This window comes from Nycticebus coucang, chromosome 18, assembly GCF_027406575.1.
Source record: "Nycticebus coucang isolate mNycCou1 chromosome 18, mNycCou1.pri, whole genome shotgun sequence".
Taxonomy (NCBI): Eukaryota; Metazoa; Chordata; class Mammalia; order Primates; family Lorisidae; genus Nycticebus; species Nycticebus coucang.
Window position 1 is genome coordinate 31,695,805 of NC_069797.1, and position 16,473 is coordinate 31,712,277.

Sequence of the window (16,473 nt, forward strand, 5' to 3'; positions counted from 1 at the left end):
AAGAGAGTGAAACCCCCTCTGAGAAGACAGAAGAGAGACAGACAGATAAGAGAAAGAAAAAAAGAAAGGGTAGGGAAAGGGGGAGGGTGGAGGATGGAAGAAGATGAGGAAAGGAAATGGGAACAAGGGAATGGGAAGGGAATGGAAAAGGAACAAGAAAGGGGAAGAAAAAAGAAAACAAAACAGCCAATCCTCAAGTGGAATTTCGAGGGGCTCTGAACAACTTCTAAAAAGAATAACAAAGTTGGCTTTTTCTGCCATCTTGGAGCCTGTGAAGGTGTGCTGGGAACAGGACTAAAAGGTAAGTATGTTTGGAAGGCTGTGGTCCAAGGCCATTTTTGCTGGCTATAAGCAGGGTTTCTAGAACCAAAGACAGCATACAGCTCTTAAAATTGAAGATGTTTATGCCTGAGCTGAAACTGAATTCTATTTGGACAAAAGATGTACTTATGTATACAAAGCAAAAACAACATAGTGACTCCTGATGGCAAACTGAACAAAACCAGAGTAATCTGGGGAAAGATAACTTGGGCCCATGTTAACAGTGGCATGGTTCATGTCAAATTCCAAAGCAACTTTCTTGTTAAGGCCACTGAACACGGAATCTGTGTGATGCTATACCTCTCAAGGATTTAATTAATAAAATGTAAATATATAAAAATGTACTTGTAAAAAAAAAATAATAACGAAGTTGGAGGAATAAAATTTCCTAATCTCATCACTTCTCGGCCTTTTGGCTAAGATCAAGTGTAGTATCTGTTCTTATCAGTTTAAAATTTCCTAATCTCAAATTTGCTACAAAGCTACAATAATCAAAACAGTGTGGTACTGAGATAAAGATAGGCATATAGACGAATGCAATAGAATTGACAGCTCAGAAATAAACTGCTATAATACAGCTAATTTATGTGACAAAGACTCTAAGACCATTCACTGGTGAAAGAATAATAGAGGTAGAGTGCCATGGTATCACAAGCTCACAGCAACCTCCAACTCCTGGGCTTAAGTGATTCTCTTGCTTCAGCTTCCCAAGTAGTTGGGACTACAGGCACTCGCCACAACGCCTGGCTATTTTTTGGTTGTAGTTGTCATTGTTGTTTGGCAGGACCAGGCTGGATTTGAACCTGCCAGCTCTGGTGTATATGGCTGGCACCTTAGCTGCTTAGGCTATAGGTGCCAAGAGAGAATAATAATCTTTTTAATAGATAATACTGGGACAACTGGATTTCCACTAGCAAAACAATGAAGTTGGACCTCTACCTCATACCATACATAAAAATTAACTCAAAATGGACCAATGACCTAACAACAAATGCTAAAATCATAAAATCTTAGGGAAAAAACATGGGGACAAACCTTTGTAACACTGGATTTGGCAATAGATTGTTTTGTTTTTTTTTTGGAGATAGAGTCTCACTTTGTCATCCTTGGTAGAGTGCCATGGCGTCATAGCTCACAGTAACCTCTAAGTCTTAGCCTCAAGAGATCCTCTTGCCTCACGCTCCCTAGTAGCAGGGATTACAGGAGCCTGCCCCAATGCCCAGCTAGTTTTTTTTAGAGACAGGGTCTCACTCTAGCTCACACTGGTCTTGAACACCTGAGTTCAGGCAATCCCCCTGGCTTAGCCTCCCAGAGTGCTAGAAATGCAGGTGTGAGCCACCATTCACAGCCTGGCAATAGATTTTTAGACATGACACCAAAAGCATGAGCAGCATATTAAAAAAAAAGAAAAACTGATAAAGTGGACTTCATGAAATTTTAAAAGTTTAAATTTTAAAAATTTAAAACTTTCTATATCAAACATCGTTACTGAGAAAATAAAAAGACAAACCACGAAATGGAAGAAAATATTTGCAAATCATTTACATGGTATTTAATATAAGAACTATTACAACTCAACAACAAGGAGGTAACCCAAACATAAAAATGAGCAAAGAACTTGAATAGACATTTCTCTAAAGAAGATACACAAATGGCGCTGGGCACAGTGGCTCACACCTATAATCCTAGCACTTTAGGAGGCTGAGGTGGGTGGACTGCTTGAGCTCAGGAATTCAAGACCAGCCTGAGCAAGAATAAGACCACATCTTTACTAAAAATAGAAAAACTAAGGCGGCACCTGTGGCTCAAAGGAGTAGGGCACTGGCCCCATACGCCGGAGGTGGTGGGTTCAAACTCAGCCCTGGCCAAAAACTGCAAAAAAAAAAATTGGAAAAACTAGCTGGGTGTTGTGGGAGATACCTATAGTGTCAGCTACTTGGCAAAAGGAGGCTGAGGAAAGAGGATTATTTGAGCCCAAGAGTTTGAGGTTGCTATGAGCTATGACACCATGACACTCCACCCAGGGAGACAGTGAGACTGTCTCAATAAAAAGAAGATATTTACAAATTGCACTTGAAAAGTTGCTCAACATCATCAGTCATTATTGAAATACAAATCAAAACCTGAATGAGATACCACTTCACACCTAGTAGGATGGCTATAATCAAAATAACAGGCACTGTCAAGGATGTGGAGAAATTGTTAACACTTACTTGCACATTGCTATTAGGAATGGAAATGGTCCAGCTTCTATGGTACAGTTTGGCAGTTTCTCAAAACATTAAACACAGAATTACCCCTGAAACCATCAATCCCACTCCTAGATACATACTTATAACTGAAAACAAATACTTCACATCAATGTTCACTGCAGCATCATTCACAATAGTCAAAGATGGAAACAACATAACTGTCATTCAACAGATGAATAAACAAATCATTTTATACATTGAAAGGAATATTATTCAACTATAAAAAGGAATGAAGTTCTGATACATACTGCAATATAGATAAAGCTCCAAATCATTACATTAAGTAATATAAGGTAGACACAAAAGAACAAATACCATATGATTCTAATTCTATGAAATAACTACAATAAGCAAATTCACAGAGACACAAAGGATACCCATGGCTGGAAGGAGGATGAAATGAAGAATTATTGCTAATGAACATAGAGTTTCCATTTGGGGTGATGCAGATGTTTACAAATGGACATTATTAATGGTTGCACGCACAACCATTCTGAATGTTAACAATAGCTAAAATGGGCGGCGCCTGTGGCTCAGTGAGTAGGGCGCCGGCCCCATATGCCCAGGGTGGCAGGTTCAAACCCAGCCCCGGCCAAACTGCAACAAAAAAATAGCCGGGCGTTGTGGCAGGCGCCTGTTGTCCCAGCTGCTCGGGAGGCTGAGGCAAGAGAATTGCGTTAAGCCCAAGAGTTAGAGGTTGCTGTGAGCCGTGTGACACCACAGCACTCTACCCGAGGGCGGTACAGTGAGACTCTGTCTCTACCAAAAAAAAAAAAAAAAAAATAGCTAAAATGGCAATTTTAATAACTTTTTAGCACATGGACACACACACACATATTTTTAAAGACAGTCCTAGATGTCCACAAGACTAAGATTGACTCTGCGTGGAACTTTAAAAGAAAAGTCAATGTAGGGCAGCGCCTATGGCTCAAAGAGTAGGACTTTGGCCCCATATACTGGAGGTGGTGGGTTCAAACCCAGCCCCGGGCAAAAACTGCAAAATAAATAAATAATAAAAGTCAGTGTTCTACAATATTTATTTCTACAGCAATGCAAGTCATGAGACTCTTAAAAACAGAGTCCTATGATCCTATAATCCCATCACTAGGTATCATCACCCAGGAGAAAAAAATATCATTTTATTATAAGGACATTTATACTAGACGGTTTAATGCAGCTCAATTTACAATCGCCATGATGTGAGATTAACCCATGAATGGATAATAAACTGTGGTGTATGTATACTATGGAATACTATTCAGCCATAAAAAAATGGAGTCTTTATATCTTCTGCATTAACCTGGATGGAGCTGGAGAACATTCTCCTTAGTAAAGTATCACAAGAATAGAAAAGCAAGTATCCAATGTACTCAATACTAACACAAAGCCAGGAGAAAAACAAATACATGCCCACACAAAAGAAAAACTTGATTAATTCAAGTTGGGGGAAGAGGGGGGAGAAGGGAGGAAGACTGGTGTGCTCTCACCTAACAGGCACAATGTAAGGGTACAAAGCAAACCTCCTGGATGAGGGGCACACCACAACAGGGACTTGAGCTAACGAATGCAAACAATGTAACCTAATCATTTATAATATCATATATAATCTGAAATAAAATTAAAAGTGTCCTAAAAATTCTAAACCAGGAATGTGCAACTTAAAGCAAAATAATATTCTTTCTCCTTCTGTTCAATAATTCGAGAAGCTCAGTAAATAAAATGATTTATTTTTATATTTGAATTTTACACATACATACATACTCTCCCCCTTCCCCAACCCTGTGCAAGTGATATAAAATAAACTGCAGTCTATATCTCTTTATTGTTTTTTATTCTGCCAGGAGTGGACATTAAGCAAATACTAGTCACTGACATTAAAACTTTAATACTTACAAAATACACTGCTCCAAAGCTTCCATGGCCAATTTCTCTGAGATCTGTGAAGAGCTTCTCTGGATCTTCTTTGAAGAAGAGCTCTGCAATTTCAGGGTCCTTCAGGCTGCCCGCTCTGTTAGTTGATGGCATCCTGCTGAGCAGTCAGCTGTCTGATTCTAATTTTATACTGCTATCCCAATCCTTGGTTCATCTGTATGAATGAAGCCACACTGGCATAAACTACTGTAAAAAAAATAGGAAGAGAAAAAAAGTCAGAAAAGACAAAAGCTGCTAAGAATAATCAATTATTAACCACATCTGCAAAATCACCTCAGGCCTAGAATGAAAAGGCAATGTGGATATTAGTGCATAGCTTCTAAACCTGGCTCATCATCATAATTACCTATGGCACTTAAGAAAGATTCCTACTGTATATCAGTATTTAAAGATTTACCTAATTCTGAAGCAGTTAGCTCATCAACAGAAGAGATAATATGACACAGAAACTATGAAAGCATGTTTCTTTCTTTCTTTTTTTTTTATAGAGGCAGAGTCTCACTGATTTATCACCCTCCATAGAGTGCCTTGGTATCACACAAACCTCCAACTTCTGGGCTTAGGTGATTCTCTTGCCTCAGCCTCCCAAGTAGCTGGGACTACAGGCGCCTGCCTCCAGGGCCGGGTTCGAACCCGCCTCCCTCAGTATATGGGACTGGTGCCCTTCCCACTGAGCCACAGGTGCCACCCTCATAGCATGTTTCTAACAGGAAAATTTCTTCCCCTTTAAGATACCATATGTCAGTGTGTTAATCAATTCTAACAGATATTCCAAAGAAAAGTGCAGTGGAAGAAAGTAACAAATTTTACATAGACAACTATTTCCTTATAAACCTGATTTGCCTGATTAAAATACGGCCTTTATCAACTGCGCTTCAGATAATCAGACATACAAACAACCCATAAATTCCCTGGTGGTTCTGCTATCAATTCCTTTTATAAAAGATGACTCAATTTCAAAAATGTTTGTCATAATTTAAAGACTTCAGAACCTGGGCTCTAGAATGACAACTGCCTACATATGAATCCCAGTAATAATATTTACCAGCTGAGAATCTGACTAGTCTCATTTTCCAAATCTATAAAATGAAAATAACAATGTACTGCATAGAATAGTTAGGAGGGTTAAATGAGTTATATATAAGCAAAGGCTCCAGCATAGTAAGAACTACAATAAGTATTAGCTATTCTTATCTAATCTGTTTAAATTCAGGAAAAAAACTCCAAAACTGATTTCATTAGACTTGTAAAAGAAAAACCAGCTCCATCCAATTTCCCCCTGCTTTTTATATAACTTTTAAATAGGTCTGATTTTTAGAATAACTAAACCAAATTTTAATTCTTGCTAGAAAATTTCTTTGTAATTACCTGAAGTAAATTTTATGCCTTTTCTACCTCCCTAAATTAATACTACACTGCAATAAAAAGGCATAAGTTGTCCGTTTCTAATATACATCCAAGGCTGCATATCCTTTATCAATTTCATTGCTCTAGAAGTTCCCTGGAACAGAGTCTCAATCGCTGTTCTTTCAAGAACATGTGACCACAGCAAAGTCCCTGAATTTCTCATCTCTAAAATGAGTAGGTCGCAGTGGTCCATGCCTGTAATCCCAGCACTTGGGAGGCTGAGGCAGATGGATTGCCTAAGCTCCTGGGTTTGAGACCTGCCTGAGCAAGAATGAGAACCCATCTCTAAAAATTTTAGCTGGGCATTGTGGCGGGTGCCTAGTCCCAGCTACTTGGGAGGCTGAGGCAAGAGAATCAGTTGAATCCAAGATTTTGAGAGTGCTGTGAGCTATGATGCCACAGCACTCTACCAAGGGGCGACAAAGTGAGACTCTGTCTCAAAAAACAAAAACAAAAACAAAATGAGCAGACTGCACTAAATTCCACATTAAGTATTAATATTCAATTTATCAACCTGTAGAAAAAAATAAAAAATACGCTTCCATGTTAAGACCTCATTGAACATTTAAGAATTCTGAATAGTCGGGCGGCGCCTGTGGCTCAGCGGGTAGGGCGCCGGTCCCATATGCCGGAGGTGGCGGGTTCAAACCCAGCCCCGGCCAAAAAAAAAAAAAAGAATTCTGAATAGTCAACTTTTAGCACCCTCATTACAAGAATTATTCTACATGAAAATGTTCTAACCATTCCATGATTTGCATTTTCTTCTTTATCTGCCTAACAAATTCTCCCTCAAAAATCTTTCAAGATTTAAAGTCATGTTTGTAAAATTTTAATTCTATTAGGAAAAGTTGGTCACTCTCCATTCCCCAAAACATCTTGCAGCACTTACCATATTACATTGTAATTACTTAGCTCTCTTTCCTACACAAGCAACCACAATGTGTCTCAAATACCACCTTCCCCTAACCCCTTACAGTTAATATTACATATTTATTCAAATAATGCAATACACTTAATTATCCTCTTCTACGCAACCCCTAAAAATGAATTCACTACCCCAAATATATACTGAACAAACCATAATATGGAAAAACATTAAAGTTGATAGAAACAGAAAATTCATAAGAATAGCAATTTCCAGAAAATCAGAGACACCAATGAAGAAACCCTCCCCCCCAATAAAAGGAGGTAGATAAAAATTTGGGGGAAATGTTTGAAACTTATGTAAAAAATAATTAACATCCCTAACGTAAAAAGTTTTGAAAATAGGTAAGAAAAAGAAATGAGAGAATTAGATCATTTGCTCTACCAAATACCACAAGTTTTAACACAAAACTTGCCATCACAAGAGTAGAATACTAAAACAAGAAGAACAAGTAAATCAATAATCTAAAAGAAAGGAATGTGCATCATGGAATAAATATTTTTGAGAAAACTGATAATCCACTTGGAAAAATAAAGTTATATCCCTACTGTATATCTTAATAAACATTGCTGCTAAATGGCTCTTTAAAAAGGCATCTCAATCAACGAAAAAAAGATTGATTTGATAAAAACAAGTGTTAGGGGAGAACCCAATAGCCAGGTGGGGAAAAAAAATCGTATCTTTCCTCAAACTGAACATCAGAATTATATATGGATCGGATGTGCAAATGTAAAAATGAACTGTACAAGCATTAGAAGAAATTACTTGTAACACTTATACATTTGTAAATTTTTTTTGCAACGAGGGTAAGAAACTTTTCTAAATGTGATCTAAATCCAAACCAATAAGGAAAAAGACTGGTATTTGATAATACAGAAAAGAAAACTTGAGAGGAAGGACTATGAAAAAAAGACACCAAAAAAAAAGAGGAAGATAAAAACTTGGGGGAAATGTTTGAAACTTACATAAAAAATAGCTAATATCCCTAACATGTAAAAAGTTTTGAAAACAAACAAGAAAAAGATAACATCCTAAAATCCCTAAGACGCAGTTTTTAAGAACAGAGAAGGCAGCCAGCTCTGGCACTGGGTCTCACGCCTGTAATCCTAGCACTCCAGGAAGCTGAGGCAGGTAGATTGCTTGAGCTCAGGAGTTCAAGACCAGCCTGTCTCTACTAAAAATAGAAAAAGTAGACTGGCGTTGTAGCAGGTGCCTGTAGTCACAGCTATGTTGGGAGGCTTAGAACAGGAAAAGCACTTGAGAAAAAGAATTTGAGGTTGCAGTAAGCTATGATGACACCACTGTACTCTAACCTGGGTAACAAGAACAGGACTCTGTCTCAAAAACAAAAACACGATTGCACTAATGTACACAGCTATGATTTAACAATAAAAAAAAAATATATATATATATATAAAAACCCATAAAATTTGTAGAATATAGTTAAAGCAATGCTTAGAGGAAAATATATGGCACTAAATGCTATACTGTACTAAAAGAAATAAGGTCTCAAGTCAATAATCTAAGCTTCTATTTTAAGAATATAGAAACAGGGCGGCGCCGGCCCCATATACCGAGGGTGGCGGGTTCAAACCCGACCCCGGCTGAACTGCAACCAAAAAATAGCTGGGCGTTGTGGCGGGGGCCTGTAGTCCCAGCTACTTGGGAGGCTGAGGCAAGAGAATCACTTAAGCCCAGGAGTTGGAGGTTGCTGTGAGCTGTGTGATGCCATGGCACTCTACCGAGGGCCATAAAGTGAGACTCTGTCTCTACCAAAAAAAAAAAAAAAAAAGAATATAGAAACAAAAAGGCAAGTTAATCCAAAAGTAAATATAAGGAAGGAAATACTAAAGAAATTGGTGAAGAAAAAAAAACACAAAGGTGAACAGAGAAAATCAAAAGTTAGTTCTTTAGAAGAGGGGGAGAGATTGTTAAAACTTAACAGCCCCAGGCGGCGCCTGTGGCTCAAGGAGTAGGGCGCCAGTCCCATATGCTGGAGGTGGCGGGTTCAAACCTAGCCCCGGCCAAAAAAAAAAACCAAAAAAAAAAATAAAATAAAATAAAATAAATAAAACTTAACAGCCTGGCAATGGAGGCCCATTCACTGTCTATGATATCCTGCTTTGTAAACTTTCTGACTGTGTAAACTTTTCTCTTCCTCAATAAACTATTTTATACTTGCCTTAAACAAACAAATATATAAATAATAAAACTGAAAGGCCTCTAGCCAAACTAATAAAAGGAAATAAAGAGCAGGCACAAATTACCAATAATGCAAAGGAAAGAAGTATATTACTATAGATCTTACAGACATTAAAAGAATGAGAAACACCTGTAATCCTACCACTTGGGGGGGAGGGGAGCGGGGAGTCGGCAGGACTACTTGAGCCTAGGAGTTTGAGGTTGCTGTGAGCTATGATGACACCAATGCACTCTAGCCCAGGCAACAAAGCAAGATCCTATCTTTTTTTAAAAAAAAAACAAGGAGATATAACAGCTAAAAGATTGGCTGGGTGCCTATAGCTGAAGTGGCTAGGGCATCAGCCATATACCAGAGCTGAGGGGTTCAAATCCAGCCCAGGCCCGCCAAACAATGACAACTACAACCAAAAAATAGTTGGGCGTTGTGGTGGGCACCTGTAATCCCAGTTTCTTGGGAGGCTGAGGCAAGAGAATCGCTTAAGCCCAGGAGTTAGAGGTTGCTATGAGCTGTGATGCCACAGCACTCTATCCAGGGCGATAGCTTGAGACTCCGTCTCAAAAAAAAAAAAAAAAACAGTTAAAAAAGCATTACATTTGACAACTCAAATGAAAAGAACAAATTATTTGACATGTAAACTACCAAACTCAATCAAGAAATATAGAAGGTGGCCATAAAGTTCATATGCAATTCAAACTTTATGGCCACCCTGTATAATCTGAAGAGTCATATAAATATTAAAGAAATTAAATTCATAGTTTAAAATATTCTCACATAGAAAACTCTAGACCTGTGGCGGCGCCTGTGGCTCAGTGAGTAGGGCGCCGGCCCCATATGCCGAGAGTGGCGGGTTCAAACCCAGCCCAGCCAAACTGCAACAAAAAAATAGCTGGGCGTTGTGGTGGGCACCTGTAGTCCCAGCTGCTCGGGAGGCTGAGGCAAGAGAATCGCGTAAGCCCAAGAGTTAGAGGTTGCTGTGAGCCGTGTGACGGCACGGCACTCTACCTGAGGGCAGTACAGTGAGACTCTGTCTCTACAAAAAAAAAAAAGAAAAAGAAAAAAAGAAAACTCTAGGCCTAGACAGTTTCACTTTAAATTCTATTAAACATTAAAGGAAAAAAATAATACAAACTCTATATAAACTCTTCACATTTAGAATGGGAATCTCTCCCTATTCATCTTATGAAGCCACCATTACATTGGTATCAAAGAAAAAAAAAATTCCAGAGCCAGGTGCTGTGGTGGACACCTATAGTCGCAGCTACTTGGGAGGCTGAGGCAAGAGGATCATTTGAGCCCAAGAGTTTGAGGTTACTGTGAGATATGATGCCATAGCATTCAATCCAGAGCAACAAAGTGAGATTCTTTCTCAAAAAAAAAAAAATATATATATAAAATATTCTTAAGACTATTAAAGGACAGGAAAAACAAAAAATGAAATGTATAAAAATATTAGACCTCCAAAGAAGATGGAGATCCCTGTAATACACTATTACACAGTTAGGCTAGAAGAGTTAATAGCATCTATTGCATAACTACTTTTTTTCTATAAACTAAAATTCTCAAAAATACTTTATTACAAAAAAAAACACCATCCTGATTGCCCTGGACATATTCAGAATATTTCTATAAGAGTCATCGATGTAAACTGACAAAGAAAGGTCTTCTCCTGTCCTGTCCTGAAAAAATGTAGGAAACAAAAAAAAAAAGCATAGAACTTTCTAATCATAAACTTTATAATTCTTCTAGTCTGTTCAACCTACATACATGAATATCAAAACAAAACACAGAACTACTGCAAGTTGATAAACTAGAGATGAGGCTTAAAAATGTATGTAAATATTTGTAATAAGTTCTTAAAGATCACACATACGATCTTTTTTATTAAGGCTATTAGATTGCATTTTTTAAAATATCTAATCTGTTCATAGGAGAAAATATCATTAAAGTAACTTAATATATCCTTTTTACTAAAGAGAACAATAAAAGCAAATAAACAGCCAAGGAGATCTAGTTTGTTTCTGGTTCCACAAAACCCTATGATAAATTAGGCTATTTAGGGCGGTGCCTGTGGCTCAGTGGGTAGGGCACAGGCCCCATATACCAAGGGTGGCAGGTTTGTGCCCAGCCTCGGCCAAACTGCAACAAAAAAAATAGCCAGGTGTTGTGGCGGGTGCCTGTAGTCCAGCTATTCAGGAGGCTGAGGCAAGAGAATCGCCTAAGACCAGGAGTTGGAGGTTGCTGTGAGCTGTGACTTCACAGCACTCTACCAAGAGTGATAAAGACTCTGTCTCAAAAAAAAAAAAAAATAGGCTATTTACAGTTGAAAATGTAAAACACATACATAATTTCTGTGAGTGGTGTTACTTTGTTAAATCCTAAACCATACATCTCCAAGAGAGCTAAAAAAACTAAAATAAAAACCCAATATGATTTATATAAAAATCTCAGAACTAGGATTTTTAGAATTAAGTAAGTCCCCCACATTTGCAAAACGTACTCAAATAATTGACAATAACATCAGTCAAAAGCAATAAAAAGAAGATGGGGGAAGGGTACTGATAATCACAGTGCATTCAGTATTACTTGAGGAATGCTCCTTGCATCAACAGGGATGATGTCATGGTATTCCATCTTTTAAGAACCTTCGAATTTTCACAAAAAGGACATTGTTGGTCCTAAGCAACTGATTTAATATTATAAAGCCTTTTCCCCTACATCTATTAATCAGAGAGTTCAGGCTTAGAAAACAACCAACTTAGTCAAATGTTCAGTCCTTTAAAAAAAGAAAAATTGCCTCTTTACACAAAATTGACAGAGATTATACTATTTACCATATCCTCCCTCCACAGATAAACAAACACACATGTATGTCACTATAACCAGCAAGTGGAATTACAAATAAAACTGAGAAATGTCAACAAGAAATATGACATTAGCCGGGTGTGGTAGCTTATTCCTGTAATCCTAAAGTCTGGGGGGTGAAGCAGGTGGGATGCTTGAGCTCAGGTGTTCGAGACCAGCCTTAGCAAGAGATTCTGTCTCTACTAAAAATAGAAAAACTAGACCAGTGTGGTGGTGAATGCCTGTAGTCCCAGCTACTCCAGAGGCTAAGGCAAGAATTATCACTTAAGCCCAGGAGTTTGAGGTTGCTGTGAGCTATGATGACACCATGGCACTTATCCAGGTGAGACTCTTACTCAAAAACAAAAATAAAAAAACAAAACAAGAAAGGGCTGAGCACAGTGGCTCATGCCTATAATCCCAGCACTTGTGAGGCTGAGGCAGGTAGACTGCCTGAGCTCACAGGTTCCAGACCAGCCTGAGCCAGAGCTGGGCACTGTGGTGGGACACCTGTAGTCCCAGCTACTTGGGAGGCTAAGGCAAAAGGATCACTTAAGCCCAAGAGTTTGAGGTTACTTGAGCTAAGACGCCACGGCTCTCTACCAAGGGCGACCAAGTGACACTCTGTCTCAAAAAAAAAAAAAAAAGAAAGAAAGAAATTTGATTATCATCAGGCTTAATCTACCCAGAACTGATTAGACATTTTTTGTTTCAACACACTTATATGCTTATATGTAATTATAGAAGTTTGGGGTTGGAAGAATTAAGAGACTACTTGATTCCAAAAGGTTAAGTGTCTTCTCAAAATCTCATAGCAGGCCAGGCCTAGTGGCTCACTTCTATAATCCTAGGATTTTAAAAGGTCCAGGCAGGAGAACTGCTTGAGGCCAAGAGTTCAAGACCAGTCCAAGTAAGTAGCCTCACTACTAAATAAAAACAGAAAAACTAGCTTGGTGCAGTGGCACGTAACATGGTCAGTCCCTGCTACTCAGGAGGCTGAGGTAGGAGGATCTCTTGAGCCTAGAAGTTCAAGGCCATATGAGCTATGATGACAACACTGCAATCTAGCCTGGATAAAAGAGAAAGACCCTTTCTCTCAAAGAAAAAAAAATCACATATCAATTAACGGTGAGAAATAGAGAAACAATTCCCTGAGCTATCCACCTACTACTTCAAACTAAAATCAAGGGGAAGATGAAAAGCAAGAATAATATTGTTGAATATCTCGTTGGGTTATTGGGTAGGATGGGTTGTTGGGCAGGAGGGAGGGTATTCATTATTATAAATACTATTTAGTTTAGGGCATTGATAAAGATATGGAGAGTTCATTTGTTTTTATAAAAAGTAAGGCATGGATGTATAAAAAATATGTAGCCACTTATATAAAAATACATCTTTATACTATACACATACACAGATTAACTGTAGAAGGATATATCATAAGTAAGAGTATACAGGAAATTTATTTTTTATGGATTCTTTCTACCATTCAAATTTTAGCTCCCCAAATGCATGTATTACTTTTTATTTTATTTTAAGGAGAGCTATAGGCATATTCTTTTTAAGAAAAGTCTTAAGCATACAACCTTATTAGTTACATTTTATGAGCTTTTGCTCCAATTAGACTAACCATGTGAAATTATACAATGTCTAATTAGACACTGAATAACATTAGAATTTACAACATCTAATATGTAACAAATACTTAATAATATTTCTGTAATTAAGACTGGGAATTAGGGTATTAACATTATTTTACATTTAGTACAAAATACTGATCTGTACGTTGGTATTTATTCAATACTTCCATAAAGTAATCAATTCTACAGGATTTTTGCAAGTGAGAAGAATGAATGAAAAACAACAAAGGGTGATTTTCACTGTCTATATAACATGATCATGGACTAGAAAACCACTGCAAACCAGCAACAGTTTATCTTCATTAAAGGAAAACACCTAGGCCAAAGCGATGGCTCATAAGCCCAGCATTTCAGGCAGCTGAGTCAGGAGGATCACTCAAGGCCAGGAGTTTGAAATTAGCTGGGCAACATATCAAGAACTGTCCTCCTTCCACAAAACAAGTTTTAAAAATTAGCCAGGTGCGGTGGCACATGAATGTAGTCCTGGCTACTCAAGAGACTGAGGCAGGAGAATCACTTAAGCCCAAGAATTCAAGACTGTGGCAAACTATGATCATGGTACTGCACATCAGCCTGCTGACAGAGTAAGAGCCCAACTCTAAAAAAAAAGAAAAAGAAAAATACCAAGAGAACAATGATCACCTTTTGAACTAAATCTCAAAGATAGGAAACGGGCTATTGGGTGGCTCAACGGAGTAGGGTGCTGGCCCCACATGCCGGGGGTGGCGGGTTCAAACACAGCCCCGACCAAAAACTGCAAAAAAAAAAAAAAAGGAAATGTGCATTTGATCCTTGGTTGTAAGCTTTTTTCTTTACTCTTTAAAAATTTTTCCACTCTTGGCGGCGCCTGTGGCTCAGTGAGCAGGGCGCCGGCCCCATATTGCCAAGGGTGGCGGGTTCAAACCCAGCCCCGGCCAAACTGCAACCAAAAAATAGCCGGGCGTTGTGGCGGGCGCCTGTAGTCCCAGCTACTCAGGAGGCTGAGGCAGGAGAATCGCCTAAGCCAAGGAGTTGGAGGTTGCTGTGAGCTGTGTGATGCCACAGCACTCTACCGAGGGCAATAAAGTAAAACTCTTGTCTCCACAAAAAAAAAAAAATTTTTCCACTCTTTTTCAGTGGGGTGGGAGGTGATTTGTCCAGCTGTTATGAAATTTGAAATGACAAATCAAATTATATAATGGGAAATATTGGCTTAACTGATTGCTGAAGTGTTAATTTAATAACACAAGTGAAATTAAATTTACTTCTAACATTTAACAGCACAAATGTAGTTTGTTTTAAAATATTGATTATTTAATGCTCCTTTTTTTTTTTTTTTTTTTTTTTTGAGATAGAGTCTCACTCTGTCACCCTCAGTACAGTGCATGGCATCACAGCTCACAGCAACCTCCAGCTCTTGGGTGTAGGTGATTCTCTTGCCTCAGCCTCCCAAGTAACTGGGACTACAGGCACCCGCCACAATGCCTAGCTATTAATGCTCATTTTTAATGAATCATTTCATATAAATCTGTAAAATAGAACAATACCACAGAAACAAAAAATAGTGGGAAAAAAATGTTAATTAACCTGAAAAGCTTTCTTTTTCCTCTGAAAGAATAACCATTAGTAGAACAGCAATAGGATAAAGAACTATCAAACAACCAGAGGGACTAAGTAAGAAACAAAGAAAACACAATTCACTCTAAAGTCCAGAAAAGGAAAGGAAAACAAAAGGAAAGCACAATAAAAAAAAAACACAATATGACAAAAGTAAGACTTATACATCTTAACAATGACAATAAACTACAATGGATAAATCACTCTGCTTAAGATCTTCATTTTGAGTTTAAAAAAAAAAAAAGCCAAATCCACCTATTTTGAGAGACATACCTACCCTGTTTCCCCGAAAATAAGACATGTTCCGAAAATAAGACCTACTTACAGGAAAGATAAGATGTCCCTTGAAAATAAGACCTAGCGCATCTTTGGGAGCACACCTTAAAATAAGATACTGTCTTATTTTCGGGGAAACAGGGTAAAATAAATGAAAAACATGAAAGATGAAGAAGTACCATAGCCATGTTTAGTGAAAAATATTCAATGCAGAGCAGTATTATAAACTACACTATGCTCCTATTTGTTTTTTTTTTTTTAAGTGAGGAGAAATACATGGATGTGGTAGGTATTGGTATGCATTTGATTAGACTATCTCTAGAATAATATTTATATCTAGTACAATATTTATTATTTGCCTCCAGGGAAAGGCATCCCTGGGCCTCTAAAAGAGAAGGGTTGATTTTACACTCCAGTTAAGTGGACAGCCTCTAAAATCACATTGCCTGAGGTAGAATTCCAGCCTCTCTGCTTACTGTGTGCTTCAGTTTCCTTATCTGTAAAAAAGGTAATGCGCAAGCACTATTATTGTTGAGTAGTACTGCATTGAGCAGATATACCACCAGTAATTTTTTGGAAACTTATACAACACTATTGTCTACTTCTGTTAAACTAGAAGATAAAGAAACTTTCTTAAGTATACTATCTTCCGGCTCAGCGCCTGTAGCTCAAGTGGCTAAGGCGCCAGCCACATACACCGGAGCTGGTGGGTTCAAATCCAGCCTGGGCCTGCCAAACAACGACAACTGTAACCCAAAATTGCCAGGCGTTGTGGCGGATGCCTGTAGTCCCAGCTGCTTGGGAGACTGAGGCAAGAGAATCGCTTAAGCCCAGGAGTTGGAGGTTGCTGTGAGTTGTATGAGGCCATGGCACTCTACCAAGGGCCCAGGAGTTGGAGGTTGCTGTGAGCTGTATGATGCCATGGCACTCTACCAAGGGCCATAAAGTGAAATTCTGTCTCTCCACAAAAGAAAAAAAAAAAAAAATCTCCTTTTTATGCTGGGCGAGGTGGCTCATGCCTGTAATCCCAGCACTCTGAGAGGCCAAGGTGGGTGGATCCCTTGAGTTAATAAGTTTGAA

At 38.4% G+C, this 16,473-nt stretch overlaps 1 protein-coding gene and 1 pseudogene across 1 annotated transcript in view; one reads left to right on the top strand and one right to left on the bottom strand.

The window, feature by feature from the left end:
- Positions 1 to 16,473, bottom strand: part of TAOK1 (TAO kinase 1) — a 156,704-nt gene that overhangs the window by 99,685 nt on the left and 40,546 nt on the right. The window contains exon 2 of the mRNA XM_053570912.1: positions 4,467 to 4,691. Within this exon, the coding sequence (XP_053426887.1) occupies positions 4,467 to 4,598 (132 nt within the window). The 5' untranslated portion in view covers positions 4,599 to 4,691. The remainder of the gene's footprint in view (positions 1 to 4,466; positions 4,692 to 16,473) is intronic.
- Positions 718 to 817, top strand: LOC128571524 (uncharacterized; annotated as a pseudogene).